At 44.7% G+C, this 16,678-nt stretch overlaps 1 protein-coding gene across 1 annotated transcript; it reads left to right on the top strand.

The window, feature by feature from the left end:
• The first annotated feature begins 4,480 nt into the window (after nt 1-4,480).
• Nucleotides 4,481-16,501, top strand: LOC130379220 (ATP-dependent RNA helicase DHX15-like). The gene is made up of 14 exons (XM_056585912.1): nt 4,481-4,893; nt 5,421-5,748; nt 6,099-6,292; nt 8,753-8,912; nt 9,738-9,956; nt 10,665-10,832; nt 11,235-11,321; nt 11,412-11,561; nt 11,998-12,106; nt 12,678-12,869; nt 13,820-13,942; nt 14,385-14,575; nt 14,869-15,038; nt 15,340-16,501. Exons 1-14 carry the CDS (start codon nt 4,829-4,831, stop codon nt 15,455-15,457), a joined length of 2,274 nt encoding a protein of 757 aa, XP_056441887.1. The 5' UTR covers nt 4,481-4,828; the 3' UTR covers nt 15,458-16,501.
• Nucleotides 16,502-16,678: the final 177 nt, after the last annotated feature.

Here is a 16,678-nt window from a genome sequence, read left to right as displayed (position 1 = left end):
GATGTAATTTTTTGTCAAGTAATTTGAAAGTTGCTATCAAAAGGTGGGGCTAAAAATGAGAAATATGGTCTGGGTCACATTGAAACAGTAACAGTTGTATAACAGTAATTATACAACTGTTACTGTTTCAATGTGACCCAGACCATATTTCTCATTTAACAAACATGTGTAGCTTATAATGTGTTGCAGGGCAGAGCAATTATATTAAATGACTTAAAACAAACCCATCTGTAAAGATCAGGGAATGCATAGAAATCAATGACAAGTGGTGTAGATGGTTTTCCCTCTGTGCAAGGTCATTAGCCCAAGTCCTACAAAAAAATAACGACTGTAATAGCAGATGTTGAAGTTGTTGAATCGTTAACTAATCATTTGTATGGAACAATCGGTTAAGGTAAGTTAAGTGCTTGAGTCTCGATACTTTAGAGAATGTCTAGCGTGCAACTTGAATAAGCCATGTGCGATATTACCCGGGCTCCAGCGCAACTTTCCTTACCAGGTGAAGCCTCAGGTAGCCTAGGACCATTCATACAGGAGCAAGCAAGAACGTTACCTTTTTCTGTCCTTGGGAAACCAAAAGACGGACAATCCGTTTCCACTGTTAGTGCAGTTTATCATTGCACATTTACGAGGCATTTCTTTTTTAAACTATCTTTATTTTTGAAAAATAGACAATGACAGATGAAATGCTATTGAGCGGGACATTGACTGTATTATTTAAGTTGGTCATACCGTAGGCCTACCTACCATGTATATAACACATTGAACATTGAACACAAGAAATGTATTTCTTGTGTGGGCATTTATGCCCATGTAGCCTACTTTCACCATACATACTATCAAAAAAATGACGGGCCTGCAGTACGCAAAAATTGAGTTTGACGGAAAGTCGAAGTTAACACGTTTCTGATTGCGCTTCAGCTTCAGATGCCGTCAAGAGGGGTCTCTGGTCGTAATCAGTCGCAAGTCCGTCCCTGACCAATCAGCATTCATTAGCAGAATGCTAGCGAGTATGGCCAACAACGGCCCAAACTGCAAGAAATCGAAAGGACATAAGTACTCACCCATTTGACTTTTGAACAATAATCTATATTGAATTTGCGGAATCTACAATAAAATTTGCGATATTTCAACGACAAGCAGGTGAAAGAGGCATAATTAGCCGTCTAGCCCCATAGACTCCCATTCAATCTGGACTCGCCCGCGATCACCCCCAGTGGATGTCTCATGGAACTACAACCAAGATCGGTACAATGGGGCGTATATGAAGTGCCCAGGCTCTTCGTAGACGGGCTCTGGCCGAAGGCTCCAACGGAATGGACGGATCCACAATGCATTGCGCGTCCGTCCTCGCCTCGTGCCAACTACCTCCGTCCGTTGACTGATCCCCATTGACTTTGAATGGGGACGGACGCGCAATGCATTGTGGATCCGTCCGTTGCGTTGGAGCCTTCGGCTCCGTCAAAAAGATGAAAAAATGTCAACTTTTTCGGCAGCGACGGATCCGTCACCCAATCAGATCGCGTATGCAAATTTAAGCACTGTGACGTGACTCGGGCTCTGACGCGATCATCTGTTGCCAGGCAGGTTTGGAATGGATTACGTATGGATGACGCGCCCGGTACAGATTTGGCACCCGGTACAAATTTGGCATGACAACGCCCCTAAACTGGGCATTCTCAATATAGGCGGACATAGTTATGGTCTCTGGTGAGATAGGGAGAATAATCTTCCCTGGAGGGATGTGGTTCCCGGTAAAAGGTCTATGGTGCAGTCAAAGGGTCAATGAGAACAGTAACTGTAACACGACAGGGAAAAAGGAATGGGAATCGTTCTGGGTAGAGGGGATCTGCCAACTCGCCATCACCCCTCCTGTGGCTAGCCCAACCATTTCCTGGACGCTCCAGGAAGGCAAGGCAACGATGGCCTGAGCGCGATAAACAGAGCGCTCTATTCATACGACGTTGCTTCTTCCCTGCAGCAAGAGATCGAAAGGTTGAAATCCCTGTGATAAAAGATTTTAGACAAATAGCATGTTTTTCTGATAAGCAAGTGATTACCGATCATTTATCAAGCAGTCCTGGAAAAAATACCTTGATGATGTTATCAAGAGCAATTTAAGCTTTTGCCCATTTATGTGACTAAGTAAGTCCCAAAAGGGGGATGTGTGGGACAATTTAAGGCCTACCCTTAGAAGGTTTATAATTATTAGAGACCAAAATAAAAGTCTTAAACTTTAAAATGTGTCGGTTTCCTGATATCTTCCTGAAAACGAATCAGCAAAAATATGATGAATTCTAAGCAATACTGCATGTGGTTTTTAATATATCTATACTTCAAACAAGAAAGACAGCTAATCACACAGGATTTGCACATTTGTTAAAAAATTGACTGAAGAGACAAGCAATGTATAAACTGTGAATATAAAGATCTATTTTACATCAAAATGGTAAGAATAGTAAAGAATAGCTGGTTGCTCATATGAAATGTCTCACTAATAGTTTGCTCAACTTTTAAAGCTTCCTACAACCGTAAAATGTGATCAACCTCAAGAATATGCATCATACGTGCATGCACAAAATATGTGCAGGTTACCAGACACATAAGTAAATACATGCACATGAATTTGGAAGCAAAGATTTACATTATTTATGTTCTCCAGTTCCTGGAGGCATCTTGAGAAGAATAGCACCATGCAGCTTGATAGACGAGACTAGACCAGGAATGTAGTGTTTTACTACATCACAGAATAACCTTTGGCATGAACAAAATAAAGTTATATTTTGTGGATTATTTTATTTTTATTTGATCTATTTCAACAGTTTCCCATCTGTTGTTGTAGCTTTAATACCGTTATTTAAGAAAATTGATCTGTCATGTCATGATGCCCTGCCAGATATATTGGTTTGCCAATATTGACTCACATGGAGAGGGAAATAACCTGACATTCAGTAGTTTATAATCAAGGTATGAACAAAGGTTTATAAACAAAACCAATTTAATGGATTGCATATTTAAAGTAAGGCAATCAAATTTGTTAATCCCGGTTGGTGTTGATCTTTTGCCTGAACCACAGATTTGATGATTTTCTGAGGCCTTTCAAAGTGTGTAATATTGTTATAGCTATACATAGGCTAACCCAATGAAAACACAGGAGACCCTTTATCCTCTGATGAAGGTTCTGTAGTGAGTCTGGTTAGAACAGACTCAATCTCATATGGCACTATACTGACCGCGGTCAGGTTTTTATCATACTTAACATGTCATGATGTGTTATTTTATAGTCATTGCCAAAGAACGTTTGGCAATTCATTAAGGGCGATCATTCAAACAGGGTTTGAATTATACACAATATATAATTGTATATAATTATATATATAATTGTTTATTATATAATTATATATAATATACAATATATAGATAACATATAATATAGATAATTCAAATTAATATTTAAAAAAAAAAATCTTTTTCGAGCTATCTGATTGTTCAAAAAATATATTGGATCATTCCTAACACGTAATGATGTGTTCTTTTATAGTCGTTTGCAAAAAAACATTACTGAAAGCCCGTATCGATATTACTGGTTAGGAATAAATATGTATTGGGTACATATGCAGTTACATGGTCTCAATACTGGTCAGGCTGTAAACAATTACATGTATAGCTTATTATCCAATCCCATTCTTGGATGGGTATTTAAAGGCCTTCAACATCAAGGCCAGGAGGGAATATCAAGGATTAGCAAAGAAGAAGAAAGAAACAGGATTTGTAATGCTCAAGGTGTTGACCAGCATTCGGTCAGGTCAACTGATTACACTGACAAGTTTTACATTGGGGATTGATGCCAGGATTGGAACGGGAAAAAGGGTTTGTACACACAAAAATGAAACAAGTTATTTGAAATCATTAAGGGTGGTCAAACAGGGTTTGAATTATATACAATATATCATTTTATATAATTATATATGATATAATTATATATATTATATATAATGTATAATATTTATATATATATATATTATTATAATAAATATTTTTGGTCAAAAAGCAACATTTATATCGAGCAATCTCATTGGCCGAAAAAATTCCATTTATTTCGAGTGATCTGATTGGTAAGCAACAAACAAAACGTTTTTGTGTTTTGCCCTTTGTAATCTGATTGTTGATTTGAATCTTATAATAATAATAATAATACATTTTATTTATAACGCACTTTATATAAATTCAATGATCTCAAAGTGCTACAATGCACATTAAAAGAAAAGAGAAAAATGCAACAAAAAAAAACAAAAACTTAAATAAATAGCAGTTTAGCCAAAGGATTTTCTAAAAAGATGGGTTTTTAGGCCTTTTTTAAAAGAATCCACAGTCTGTGGGGCCCTTAGATGGTGAGGGAGAGCATTTCACAGACTGGGTTCAGCTGAGCAGAAGGCGCGGTCGCCCATAATTCGGAGCCTTGTCCTGGGAAGCTGGAGGAGGTTGGCCTGTCCAGAGCGGAGATGGCGTGAGGAGGAATGGGGGTGATGACATGAGTTCTTATGTGTTGAGTCGAGTGAACTCTTGTGGTATCCTGCAAAATATGGAGTCATATAAAAGATGACACTTGGCCGACATAGATAAGAAAAATATACTTTGCAACAACCACACTCGGCACTGTTGCCTTGAGCCAACGCCACACAGCGGGTCGCATCGCCGGAAGTTTTGTTTTTCTTCACGCATGCGCGCATCCAGCGCAGCTTGTCGGGAAAGGTAGTGACTCTGGATGCTATCTGCTGGATGCTAGCTACAGTTTGTTTTGAAATATCGCACAATTGTCCATAAAGACATGTCCAAAAGACATCGTCTAGATCTGGGCGATGACCACTCCACCAGTAAGAAGCGATCTGATGGGTAAGTTTCATTCTAACATTTAACAGTATCAGCTACGTTATCGAATCCATTAGCGCCGGGCTAGGCTACTGATCGCTACGTAGCTGCAACGTTAGCTTCTTATAAACCATTCATCTATTTTTAATCCAAGTCTTGTCATCTGATGCACGGTTGTTTTGTTCTAGTCAACATGCCCCACAGTCGCACTTAAATCATGCACTTGCAGTGACCATCTTATATCCAGTCGTGGTCCACCTAAAGTGTATTTGTTTATTATTGGTGGTAGCATGCTAACGGCTAGCGAGGACAGCCCTATCCTCTTGTCAGACGACCAAGCTTCGTCCTAGCACATGTGCTTCTCGTTAGCTCAGAGATAGCCCCATATGTCATGCACGCCAACAATGAACTGTGCTAATATACGTTAATAAACGTATAGTTTTTTCGCATAGTAGTGTATTTGTACATTTATTTGTAATCTGATGGTTTTTATTATCCAGAATGAAGACATTTCAAACTGACGAAGTTAAACCTTTTCATTCTGTGTTCAGGCGAGACAGGGATAGAGATCGGGAGGATCGCTCCAGGGACCGAGACCGGGACCGGGATAGAGACCGGGAGAAGGACGTCAAGCCCCCAGGTGTCTCCTACAACTGTGTCCCTCTCGGAGCAGCTATAGCACCCATCAAACCCAGCCTAGCCATGCACCAGCAAATAAATCCTTTCACCAACCTGCCACACACACCGCGCTACTATGAGATCCTTAAAAAAAGGTTACAACTGCCGGTGTGGGATTATAAGGAAAGCTTCAACGACATCATCACTCGTCATCAAAGTTTTGTGCTTGTTGGCGAGACGGGGTCCGGCAAGACAACCCAGGTTTGTCGTCACTTTCAAAACGTTATTTTCGTGTGTGTGTGTGTGTGTGCTAACGCTATACAGACAAGTGGGCAAATCATAGCTCATAAGCAGGGGTTCCCTAACTGTTTAATTGCCCGACCCACCAGGGGAGTCACTTTTTGCCGAGTACCTACCAAATGTTAAGTCCTGTAAAATAAGCTGTACATTCTCATGACAATGAGAAGAAAGAATAGATTTATCCCTGTATAATGTCATATCAGAAATACACTTTTCAGCTTCAAATATACTAACGAAGAAATCAAACCGAATTTGAAGCCACTGTTCAAGATTCAGATTCTGTGGCCTCCTAATGTCGTCCATCTGCGCAGATCCCCCAGTGGTGCGTGGACCTGGTGAAAGGTATACCGGGGCCCAAGCGTGCGGTGGCCTGTACACAGCCCAGGAGGGTGGCTGCTATGAGCGTGGCCCAGAGAGTGGCTGACGAGATGGACATCATGCTGGGACAGGAGGTCGGCTACTCGATCAGATTTGAGGACTGCAGTTCGGCCAAAACAATATTGAAGTGAGTTTTGTGTATAGTGTTTACTTTGGACACCACATGCAACATGTGTGCATGCTTTTCCTAGGGGTGTTACGATGCACGTATTTGTACCGAATCATCACGGTACAGGCACTTCGGTGTGGTTACAGAGGTCGACCGCAGTGCGTAAATGTTGCATTAATATTGCGAATGTAAAGGCTTGTTTTGCGATGCAGAATTTACAACTTGAAGTCGGAGTTCCCCCCTGAACGTTTAGCCAAAGTATACTACTCCGACTCCGTAATCCGACTCCGTAACTACGGAGACCCCTCAGCAGCTCTCGGGATGTCGGATACGTAATGCAATTTGCCGCCCGATCAATCTTATATGTTGACTACAAACCAAGTAAGCAGTGTTGTAAATAAACTTCCAAAACTTTTCAAATCTCGCGTCGACTGATAGTTAAAAAATGTTGGGATGCGCACGTAAGCTACGCAGAGGTTCTCCGACAGGCTCTCCGGCTGCAGAGAGGGCTCTCCGTGTCTACGTACAGCACTTTAACATGCATACGCATTTGAAAAGGCACCCTCCAGGTCTTCATTTTACCGTTGCTGTGAAAAAGAAAACAAGCTGTGCAAACCAAGCTCAAGACACTATTTCAACAACCCCTGTCTGGGAATTCAGAAATGCAAATGCCATAACCAAGTTTATTGGTGTTTCGATTGCTGCTGATCTACGGCCATTCTCCGTTGTTGACAAACAAGCAGTTTTTTTTAAATTTCCCCCTTAACTATGAACCGTACCGTCCTGTACCGTACTGTGACTTCAAAACCGAGGTACGTACCGAACCGTGACTTTTGTGTACCGTTACACCCCTAGCTTTAACGTAACTTGTATCACGTTCCCGTTTTCAAATTTCAAAGGCAGGCAGCCTTGGTTTGGGCTTGCAGCCTTAGGCCCCGTCCACACGAAGCCGATTTCATGGCGAAACCGCAAAGGTCTTGTACGGTTCGGCCTTCCGTCCACACGAAGCCGGCGAATCCGCTGACCGAAACCGCAAACTTCTGAAACCACCCTCGGAGGTGGTTTCAAATCTATCCGGTTTCGTTTTGGTTTCGTGTGGACGCCTGAAACCGACTGAAACCGCAAACCATGACGTCATCGCCCCACCCCTCGACCTCCTAGCCAATGGCTCTTAAGCCCGCGGAGTCTCAGAAATCACAACAAAAAAGATGATGGCGGACTACAAGCTTGTAATCGTTCTGCAGCATATCATGTCCCTTGTTGGGTTGCTAAGCCATTATTTATTGAGAATCTAGTTCGCCATCGTAGAAGAGCTGTTTGTTTGTGTTAGTGGTTCGGGGGGCAGCCTTTATGCGCATGCTCGCCTCTTCTTCTTCTGGATTTGTGTACCAGAAGCAGCGCCCCTTATGGGCCTGGAATGTTTACTACAGCGTTTCTACAGATCTATCCGGTTTCGCTTGGCTTCGTTTTTACGGAGATACTTTGAAACCGGATAGATCGAAACCGTAACGGTTTCGCCCGTTTCGGCTTCGTGTGGACGGGGCCTTAAGGTGCTGGGTTCAATCCCACAGCCTTACGTAGGGACCCTTGAGCAAGATGCCCTGAACCCTAACTTACCTACCTTAATGGACCACCTGTTTTCACTGTAGGTTGGATAAAAGCTCAATGACAAAATACAAATGGAAATGCCGTGGCGTAAGTTTGAGAATAATTTGTTGATCCTTGTGGAAATGTTTTTTTAAAGTCTGTTAAAGGGCCATTGAGACCACTGTTTCAGCTGGAATTCAACACTGTGATTTAAAAAAAGAAAAAAAGCCTTTTGGGCTGACAGCTTTGGGAAAGAGGGGGGTGTATCCCCATGGTTACGATCGGCGATAACTTTATGATGTACTGTCGTTGTCTAACTGTTATGAGCGTTATAATAAGCAATCTTGTATACTATATGCGCCACACACCGTAGCATTATACAATATGTGTCAGTGAAGCCTATCCCTCACCCGGACACGGACATTAAATAAATCCTTGCTCAGATGGAGCTTCAACGTCGACACACACACACACACACCGCCATCGTTGCCTGTTGGTCGTGACGTCAGACTACCTCGGAAAATGTAGTCTGGCGTCAGAAACAATGTCGAATGGGTCGAAGCAGAGTGGAATTTTCCCGTAGTGTTTAGGGGAGAATGGCCAATGATACCACGGCCATGATAAAACGGCATAGATTACTTTGTTGATGATCATATGACTTTTTTTTTAACAACGTTTTAACATCAGTGACATTTTAAAGGGTGTCTAGAAGAGGGCAAGCTGAGTGCTGCACTCCAGTGTCTGCCGATCCATGCTAATCACAAATAATCGTGAACATCCCTGATATTCACAAAGTGTACATATAGTATGTATAAACATACTATAAGGTGGCTCATGAAAGTGTTGTGATATGCACCTGTTGAACTGTGTGTGTTCTGTGTCGCTGTGCAGGTACATGACAGACGGTATGCTGCTCAGGGAGGCCATGAACGACCCGCTGCTGGAGCGCTACGGCGTGATCATTCTGGACGAGGCCCACGAGCGGACCCTGGCCACGGACATCCTGATGGGGGTGCTGAAGGAGGTGGTGCGGCAGCGCTCGGACCTCAAGGTGCACTTCTTTAAAAATAAATGTACAATTATTTCCCACACTTCACGCTTATTATAGTGCTGTGCTTTTCAAATTAACGTCTGATTGGTTAATATGAACGGTTCTCTAAACCAAGGCTGTGGTGGATTAAAGCGACGGCATTTTGTTGGGTGGCAACAGCCTTCTCATTGAATACTGGACACATGATGGACATGTACTGTACATTTATTGTAAATACAGAAAAACACTGCCCCCTTGTGTTTAAAATTAAAGGTGACATATTATGCCACCAGGTGTGAGTGTGATTAGCCGTTGCAAGCCGTTTTAAAATCAGCCTCTTCTGACATCTAAAGTGGGCGTGTCCACCTAGATGTATGACGGATAGATGAGCAACGTTTGCTACAGTCCACTGGATAGGCTGGTAGACTGATCTATCCAGCACACATGAAGGTGGACACGCCCACTTCTGCAGTCCGAAGAGGCTGATCTTCAAAACTGCTTGAAACGGCTAATCACACTCACACCTGGTGGTATAATATGTCACCTTTTAATTTTACAAGGGGGCAGTGTTTTTCTGTATTTGCAATAAATGTACAGTCCATTTGGGAAATTGCCCTGCAATTTGTTGGTTTGACATGTCCATCATGTGTCCGTCATTCAACAACACTCGAAGCTGTAAATGTCGGCCCCTCTGCAAAGCTCCATGTTGACATGCAGTCATGTCTCTCTGTGGCCACGCAGGCCTCCACCCTTCCACTGACGTAGAAGAGCACGCCGGACTGGAGGTCCCACAGGCCTAAACGTCCCAAAGCAAACCTAACGCGGCATCCCCTTCTCCCCCACCAGGTCATCGTGATGAGCGCCACGCTGGACGCCGGGAAGTTCCAGGTGTACTTCGACAGCTGCCCCCTGCTGACCATCCCCGGGCGCACCCACCCCGTGGAGATCTTCTACACCCCCGAGCCCGAGCGAGACTACCTGGAGGCGGCCATCCGCACCGTCATCCAGATCCACATGTGCGAGGAGGAGGAGGGTGACTGCCTCCTCTTCCTCACGGGGCAAGAGGTCCGTGATCACGCCATTTCGTTTTTCAAAGGGCACCTGCTTTACCGCCATGTTTGATTATCGTATAAACCTCCGCAACACCCGGAAGGAAGAGTTATGCATGCGTCTGAACGTAGATACCAAAATGTGCTCATGTCGTCTCACCAGTAGCTCAAATATATGCAACCAACTCACTGAGAAGCAGATCCAAAACGGTTTAAATCCACTAATCCATTGTTTCTCAATGAGGGAGCAGCGCCCCCCTCAGGAGATGCAGGGGGTACTGCAGGGAGATGGGATGGATGCTTTATGCTGTCATGGAAGGGATCGGTTAATATATTTGAGTGAGGGGGAAAACCCCAATCGCACACTAAAAATAAAGTGCATGTGGACAGATGATCTAGAAATGTGTTGCACACAAGCTTTACAATGACTTCCCACACTTTTTCATTGAGGTGACACATTTATAATGCATGAACTACACAATCTGTTGTGAATCACAATGTCGTTATTCCAACCCTCGCAGACGGCCAATTCAGCGATTATTATTATTTTTTCCAATCCATCACTTTAAGCTGGGCGTTCATTCCTTAAATGTGAGGGCAGTAATATATTTTTTTTCCTGAACTCATTGTGGGAACCGGTGGCATTATCTGCTTGGTCTGAAATGATGGTGCTGGCCAAAGAGGTTTGAGTACCACTGAACTGATATTCTCCATCCCCCTCCAGGAGATCGACGAGGCGTGCAAGCGGATCAAGCGCGAGGTGGACGACCTTGGGCCAGAGGTGGGGGACATCAAGATCATCCCCCTGTACTCCACCCTGCCCCCGCAGCAGCAGCAGAGGATCTTTGAGCCGCCGCCGCCCAGGAAGCCCGGCGGTGGAATAGGGAGAAAGGTAGTGCCCGAGGCCCCGCCCAACACGCCAAAATAGCACCATTCACAATCCATGCCAAAACAACATAGACATCCTATTGGCCAAGAGAATCCCTGTGAGATGTTGTTCTGAAGTGAAATGGAGTGCCGGCTGAAACAGGTTGAAAGAACAATCATAATACAAAATATAGCACATTAAAGATAAATATCTGTGCATATAGATGTATAGATACAGCACTTATTTTGTCAAAGGCCTAAGATAAAAGGTATGACAAAAGCAGAGTAAAATCCATGTCAGCAAAATGTGTTCAGAGATGATCTCCATGAAGGAAACTCAATCGGCCTTAATGCTGTTCTGCATCACGTTTCTTGTCAAACATCCCAGACATGTAGTTGAGAAGCCTCTGTCGCTCTACCCCCCCAGGTTGTGGTGTCGACCAACATCGCAGAAACCTCCCTGACCATCGACGGTGTCGTGTTTGTGATCGACCCCGGCTTCGCCAAACAGAAGGTGGGTGAGACGGAAGGCTTTGTGCCATCGGCCCCTTGAGAACCACCAGGAGCTCGTTGTAACGGGCGGTGTTTTGATCCCCGCGTCCAGGTGTACAACCCTCGTATCCGGGTGGAGTCGCTGCTCGTCACGGCCATCAGCAAGGCCTCGGCCCAGCAGCGGGCGGGGCGCGCCGGTCGCACGCGGCCAGGGAAGTGCTTCCGCCTCTACACGGAGAAGGCCTACAAAACAGAGATGCAGGTACACACGGGCGCACGGGATGGTCGAGGAGGGGTCAGAGTACAGGGTAGGCAGGGTGTTGGGTGTTATCACTAGAATCATGGTGGGTTTATTGTGATATCTTATGAATTCAAAAGGCTATTATTAACAGGATAACTGAGTGTCATTATGTCAAAGTATATGGAATTGTTATGAATGGTATCGGACTAAAACTAGTTTTCCTTTCGCTGACATTCCAAACCTCATATTGGATCATTTTAATATAATCTTGGCATAATTAGTAGTTAGTGACGGTATCTAGTAAACGGGTACACAACCAATATGAACACAAACTCTTCGTTGTTATTAAGGTGAGATTGCTAAAATCGATATGTCCCATGGACCTCCTGGGAGCAAGGAGCTGTGTTGATTGGGGGGGACATCACATGTGTTAACCACGACCCTTTGACCTCCCTAGGACAACACGTACCCTGAGATCCTGAGGTCCAACCTGGGCTCTGTGGTTCTGCAGCTCAAGAAGCTGGGCATCGATGACCTTGTGCACTTTGACTTCATGGACCCGCCAGGTGAGTGGACCAGGGAGGCCTCCGTTACGCTGCTGTACAAGCCTGGTATACTGCTCCATGAAGCCTGATTCATAAGCCCTGGTATACTGCTCCACGAAGCCTGATTCATAAGCCCTGGTATACTGCTCCATGAAGCCTGATTCATAAGCCCTGGTATACTGCTCCATGATGCCTGGTTCACAAGGCCTGGTATACTGCTCCATGATGCCTGGTTCACAAGGCCTGGTATACTGCTCCATGATGCCTGGTTCACAAGGCCTGGTATACTGCTCCATTAGGCCTGGTTCATAAGGCCTGGTATACTGCTCCATGATGCCTGGTTCACAAGGCCTGGTATACTGCTCCATTAGGCCTGGTTCATAAGGCCTGGTATACTGCTCCATGATGCCTGGTTCACAAGGCCTGGTATACTGCTCCAGTAGGCCTGGTTCATAAGGCCTGGTATAGTGCTCCATTAGGCCTGGTTCATAAGGCCTGGTATGCCGCTCCATGAAGCCTGGTTTATAGGATTAGGGTTTGGGCCTGCTATACTTCTTTGTGAACGGTCTCCCCATCGCCCCGCCCACTCCAGCCCCCGAGACGCTGATGCGGGCCCTGGAGCTTCTCAACTACCTGGCGGCGCTCAACGATGACGGAGACCTGACTGAGCTGGGCTCCATGATGGCGGAGTTCCCCCTGGACCCCCAGCTGGCCAAGCTGGTCATCGCCAGCTGCGAGTTCAACTGCTCCAACGAGATCCTGTCCATCACCGCCATGCTGTCAGGTAATGCCCAGAGCTGGGACGACTCGACAAACTGAACCACAACCATAGCGTCGGCGAGGGTAGATCGGTTATAGCACAGCCACAAGCAAACCAACGCACTTTAGTTTAAACACTGCACTTTATTAGACCAGAACGTGGGATAATTGCTTTTCTAAATTATTATTTATTTTGTTAATAGTTACCTTGGAAGACTCAAAGGGTGCAGTCAAAGTGGAAACCATCTTCTTGTTAATCTCCTCTATAGACACACCCTTACCCAGTGTGTCTCCGTCTTAGTTTACCTAAACGGTCCTCCGTTTCAGCGTCTCCTGAGTGTTGGTGTCAGAGCCTTATAATGACACATTGCAGTTCTGTTGAAAACTTATTTTTGGGATTTCACAGAAGCCAATGCATCAAACTCTACAGAGTTTGGGGACTGCCCACAACAGTCTTGGTCTGAGTCCAGATCCCCTTTATTTCCCCAAGACCTCACCCCCTCTAGTGTCACAAATCAGATTTAGGATTAAAATGTGATGGCAGACCAGCTCAAATCTGGGGGAACTGTATGTTTAACTTTTCACTTCATATTTGTTTCAACCAATCATGTTGCTGGAGGAAGGGATCTGTAAGCATGTGATTGTCGAACACAAACTCGGCCAGCACTCGTTAACTGTTTAAAATAGACCGTCCATTGCAAATATATACTCCTGAATGCTTCATCCAGTCGCGCAAACCAGTTTCCTTCAATAGAGTATCTTGAAACAGGAAACATGGCCTAACTCCGCCCCTTGTAGTTCTTTTGGATTCCCCCCCCCCCAGAGGCTTTGTAGGACTGGGCCCACTCTGTTGTTCCCCAGCAGCAGCAGCGGCAGCGTAGGCTTTGCTCCTTGGCTTTGCTCCGTGTGTGTTTGCGGATGCGTTGACTCATGCCTGTGGGCGGCTGTGTTGGGGCCCTCACCAACCCTGTCTAGTCCCGCAGTGCTTCGTACGACCCACCGAGGCCAAGAAGGCGGCCGACGAGTCCAAGATGCGCTTCGCCCACATCGACGGAGACCACCTGACCTTCCTCAATGTCTACCACGCCTTCAAGCAGAGTGAGTCACGCTGTTGGATTCGCTATATGGTTTAATTCCAATTCAACAAGGGGTGGTGTGGTACAATGGGCAACAAATCTATTTTGTTTCGCCCTTTTAATCGTCAAAAACAACGTTGAGAAGTGAGGTTTTCTTTTGAAAACGGGCCCTTTGGTGCATGTGTGCATGTTCAAATAAAATACATTGATTTCAAAGAGACCCCCAAAAAAGTACAGATTCTAAAATAATGTCTAAAATGCGTCTACATGTCAGAAGTGAATGACCCTAATAGAGCCAGGAGATTGTGTAGTGAGACGTAATCCCCCCCCAAAGCGCTCTAAAGGAGCAGGACATCGGAGTGGGCAGGGCGTTCCCAGCCCAAAGGTCCTGGCTTCCCCTTCCAACTCCTAGAGCACATGATAATACAAAGCAAGTATTGATCAGCCATGTCTCCTCCAACCAGACCATGAGTCCAACCAGTGGTGCTACGACAACTTTGTCAACTACCGCTCGCTGGTGTCTGCGGACAACGTGCGGCAGCAGCTGTCGCGCATCATGGACCGCTTCAGCCTCCCGCGGCGCAGCACCGAGTTCACCAGCCGGGACTACTACATCAACATCCGCCGCTCTCTCTGCACCGGCTTCTTCATGCAGGTGAGACCGGAGGCCTGCACACACCACCCCCCCAACACTGACCGGTCGCTCCCTAAGAGCAGGACACCGGCCTGCACACGGCACCTCTGACCGGACGCAGGAGACTTGTTTCTCGTCATGCAACTATGGCCTCCCGCTGTTTTTGTGTGTTCCTGGTAACTTACATTTATACCAATGATCTAGTTTACTTCATATATTTGCCTCTCTTGCTCTCTCCGTCTCTCTGCCCCCCCCCCTTTCTGTCTCTGCCTCTCTTGCACTCTCCGTCTCTCTCGCCCCCCCTCCCTCCGCAGGTGGCCCATCTAGAGCGCACGGGTCATTACCTCACCGTGAAGGACAACCAGGTGGTGCAGCTGCACCCCTCCACCGTCCTGGACCACAAGCCCGAGTGGGTGCTCTACAACGAGTTCGTCCTCACAACCAAGAATTACATCCGCACGTGTACAGACATCAAACCAGAATGGTGGGTCTCTTCTGCGCTCTGTAGGGACCATAGTGGGGTGCTGTCATATCCCCAGCACTGGGATGTGGTGCATCTGGTGTCGTATTGCTCAACTGGCCGTCATCCCTTAAGTTGAGACGCTGCATCGCTTACAATTCAAAATATTTCGAAATAATAATAGAATATTGTTTTTGTGTAAATAACGTTAATGATTATCTCAATGTAAAATCCTCGGTAACACATTTGTTCTGTGGTATTCAGAGGTAAAGAAACAAGCGTGTTATTTTCTAACTTTATCATGTACGTGTCTTTCATATTCCAGGCTGGTGAAGATTGCACCTCAATACTATGAAATGGGTAACTTCCCCCAATGTGAAGCCAAGAGACAGCTGGAGCGAATCGTTGCCAAATTAGAGACCAAGGAGTACACTCAGTACTGAACACCAGGCGACACGTCCCAGTTTTAGACCCTCCCCGTCTGTATCATGTATCTTAATCATTTGAGTTGATTCTGTTGTTTCATTTTTACTACGGTTCATTCTGTAAGTGTCGGATAAAATTTCCAACCCGGCGGAAAGATTTTCAAAAGGAATATCATGAACTCGTCACTTTGTTGTTCACTTTCCTGAAGGAAATTGCATAAAATCTAAAGGCTGTATATTCGCCTTGTTTCTTTAATAAAGGAGCTTTGACCTACTGTCTTTTCATATCTTCAAATGATTTCCCTCTATAAAGGGCAAGAGGTTCTGATTGAGTATAACAAAGTGCTCAGTAGAGGGACAGCTTGACTCTGGACCGCCATGTCTTCTTGTATGTCGTGTTCTTTCTGTTGGATGATTTATTCACTAACTTGATCTGTCTATGCGGTTACTCAGACTTCAGATCCATTTGGCTGACACTATCAAGAAACTATTGTATTACAGTCCGACAAAGATGTTTTGTGCAAAACCGATGCTTGCATCAATTATTTTGTTTGCATAAACTGACGGATTGCGCCAAAATGGCCTTCTTGACCCGATGCAGTTTGTGATCAGGGCTTGTTTTAAACTGTCTGTCTGGAACATTCTCCGTTCGGTTTAGCCAGTGATTCCTTGTAACCCCTGACATTATTTAAAGCCAGTTCTATCCATTTCCCAGGGAAATAGTCAAATATTAGCCACTATCCCGCACACTGTATCCGGGACCTTTAAGTTTGAACCCAAAAGTATAGCATACGTACATGAATAACCTCCCTGTCCCACGACCTCATCTACATACTGGCCAAGCACGGATTTAAGCAAATGCTTAATAGAAAATGGAACATTTTGGGAGGTAATCAATAATTTATTTCTATGGGGTTTATGGGATCATGGTGACATAATAGAGACGTGCATGATTGGTGAATTTTTTGGAATAGTGTATTTTTTCCCCCCAGTGTATTAAGCTTCCAGTAATTTCGTTATTCGTTTTAGGCCTACATAAAAATGTAAACTTTACAATAAGGGTGCATAAATGACCAATTAACATTAGTTAATGCAGTAATCATTTCATAATGGTATTCATGATTACTTATATTGTTAATGTTAACTAAGGTAAGGTTGTTAATGTTAACTAAATAAATATATACATTATTACATAGGGTTAGGGTTAACCCTAACCATAAAAGATTACGTTTGGTGAAC

This window comes from Gadus chalcogrammus, chromosome 3 (genome assembly GCF_026213295.1).
Source record: "Gadus chalcogrammus isolate NIFS_2021 chromosome 3, NIFS_Gcha_1.0, whole genome shotgun sequence".
In the NCBI taxonomy this organism is placed as follows: Eukaryota; Metazoa; Chordata; class Actinopteri; order Gadiformes; family Gadidae; genus Gadus; species Gadus chalcogrammus.
Note: the sequence above shows the minus strand (reverse complement) of the source record. Positions and strands in the feature narration are given on the sequence as shown.

What these genes read in the sequence shown, in the direction of transcription:
- LOC130379220 (XM_056585912.1), top strand. Translation starts at nt 4,829, where the DNA reads ATGTCCAAAAGACATCGTCTAGATCTGGGCGATGACCACTCCACCAGT. An exon ending in GCGGTGGAATAGGGAGAAAG is followed by an intron (nt 10,833 to 11,234) that starts GTAGTGCCCGAG and finishes CTACCCCCCCAG; the next exon opens with GTTGTGGTGTCGACCAACAT. An exon ending in CATCACCGCCATGCTGTCAG is followed by an intron (nt 12,870 to 13,819) that starts GTAATGCCCAGA and finishes AACCCTGTCTAG; the next exon opens with TCCCGCAGTGCTTCGTACGA.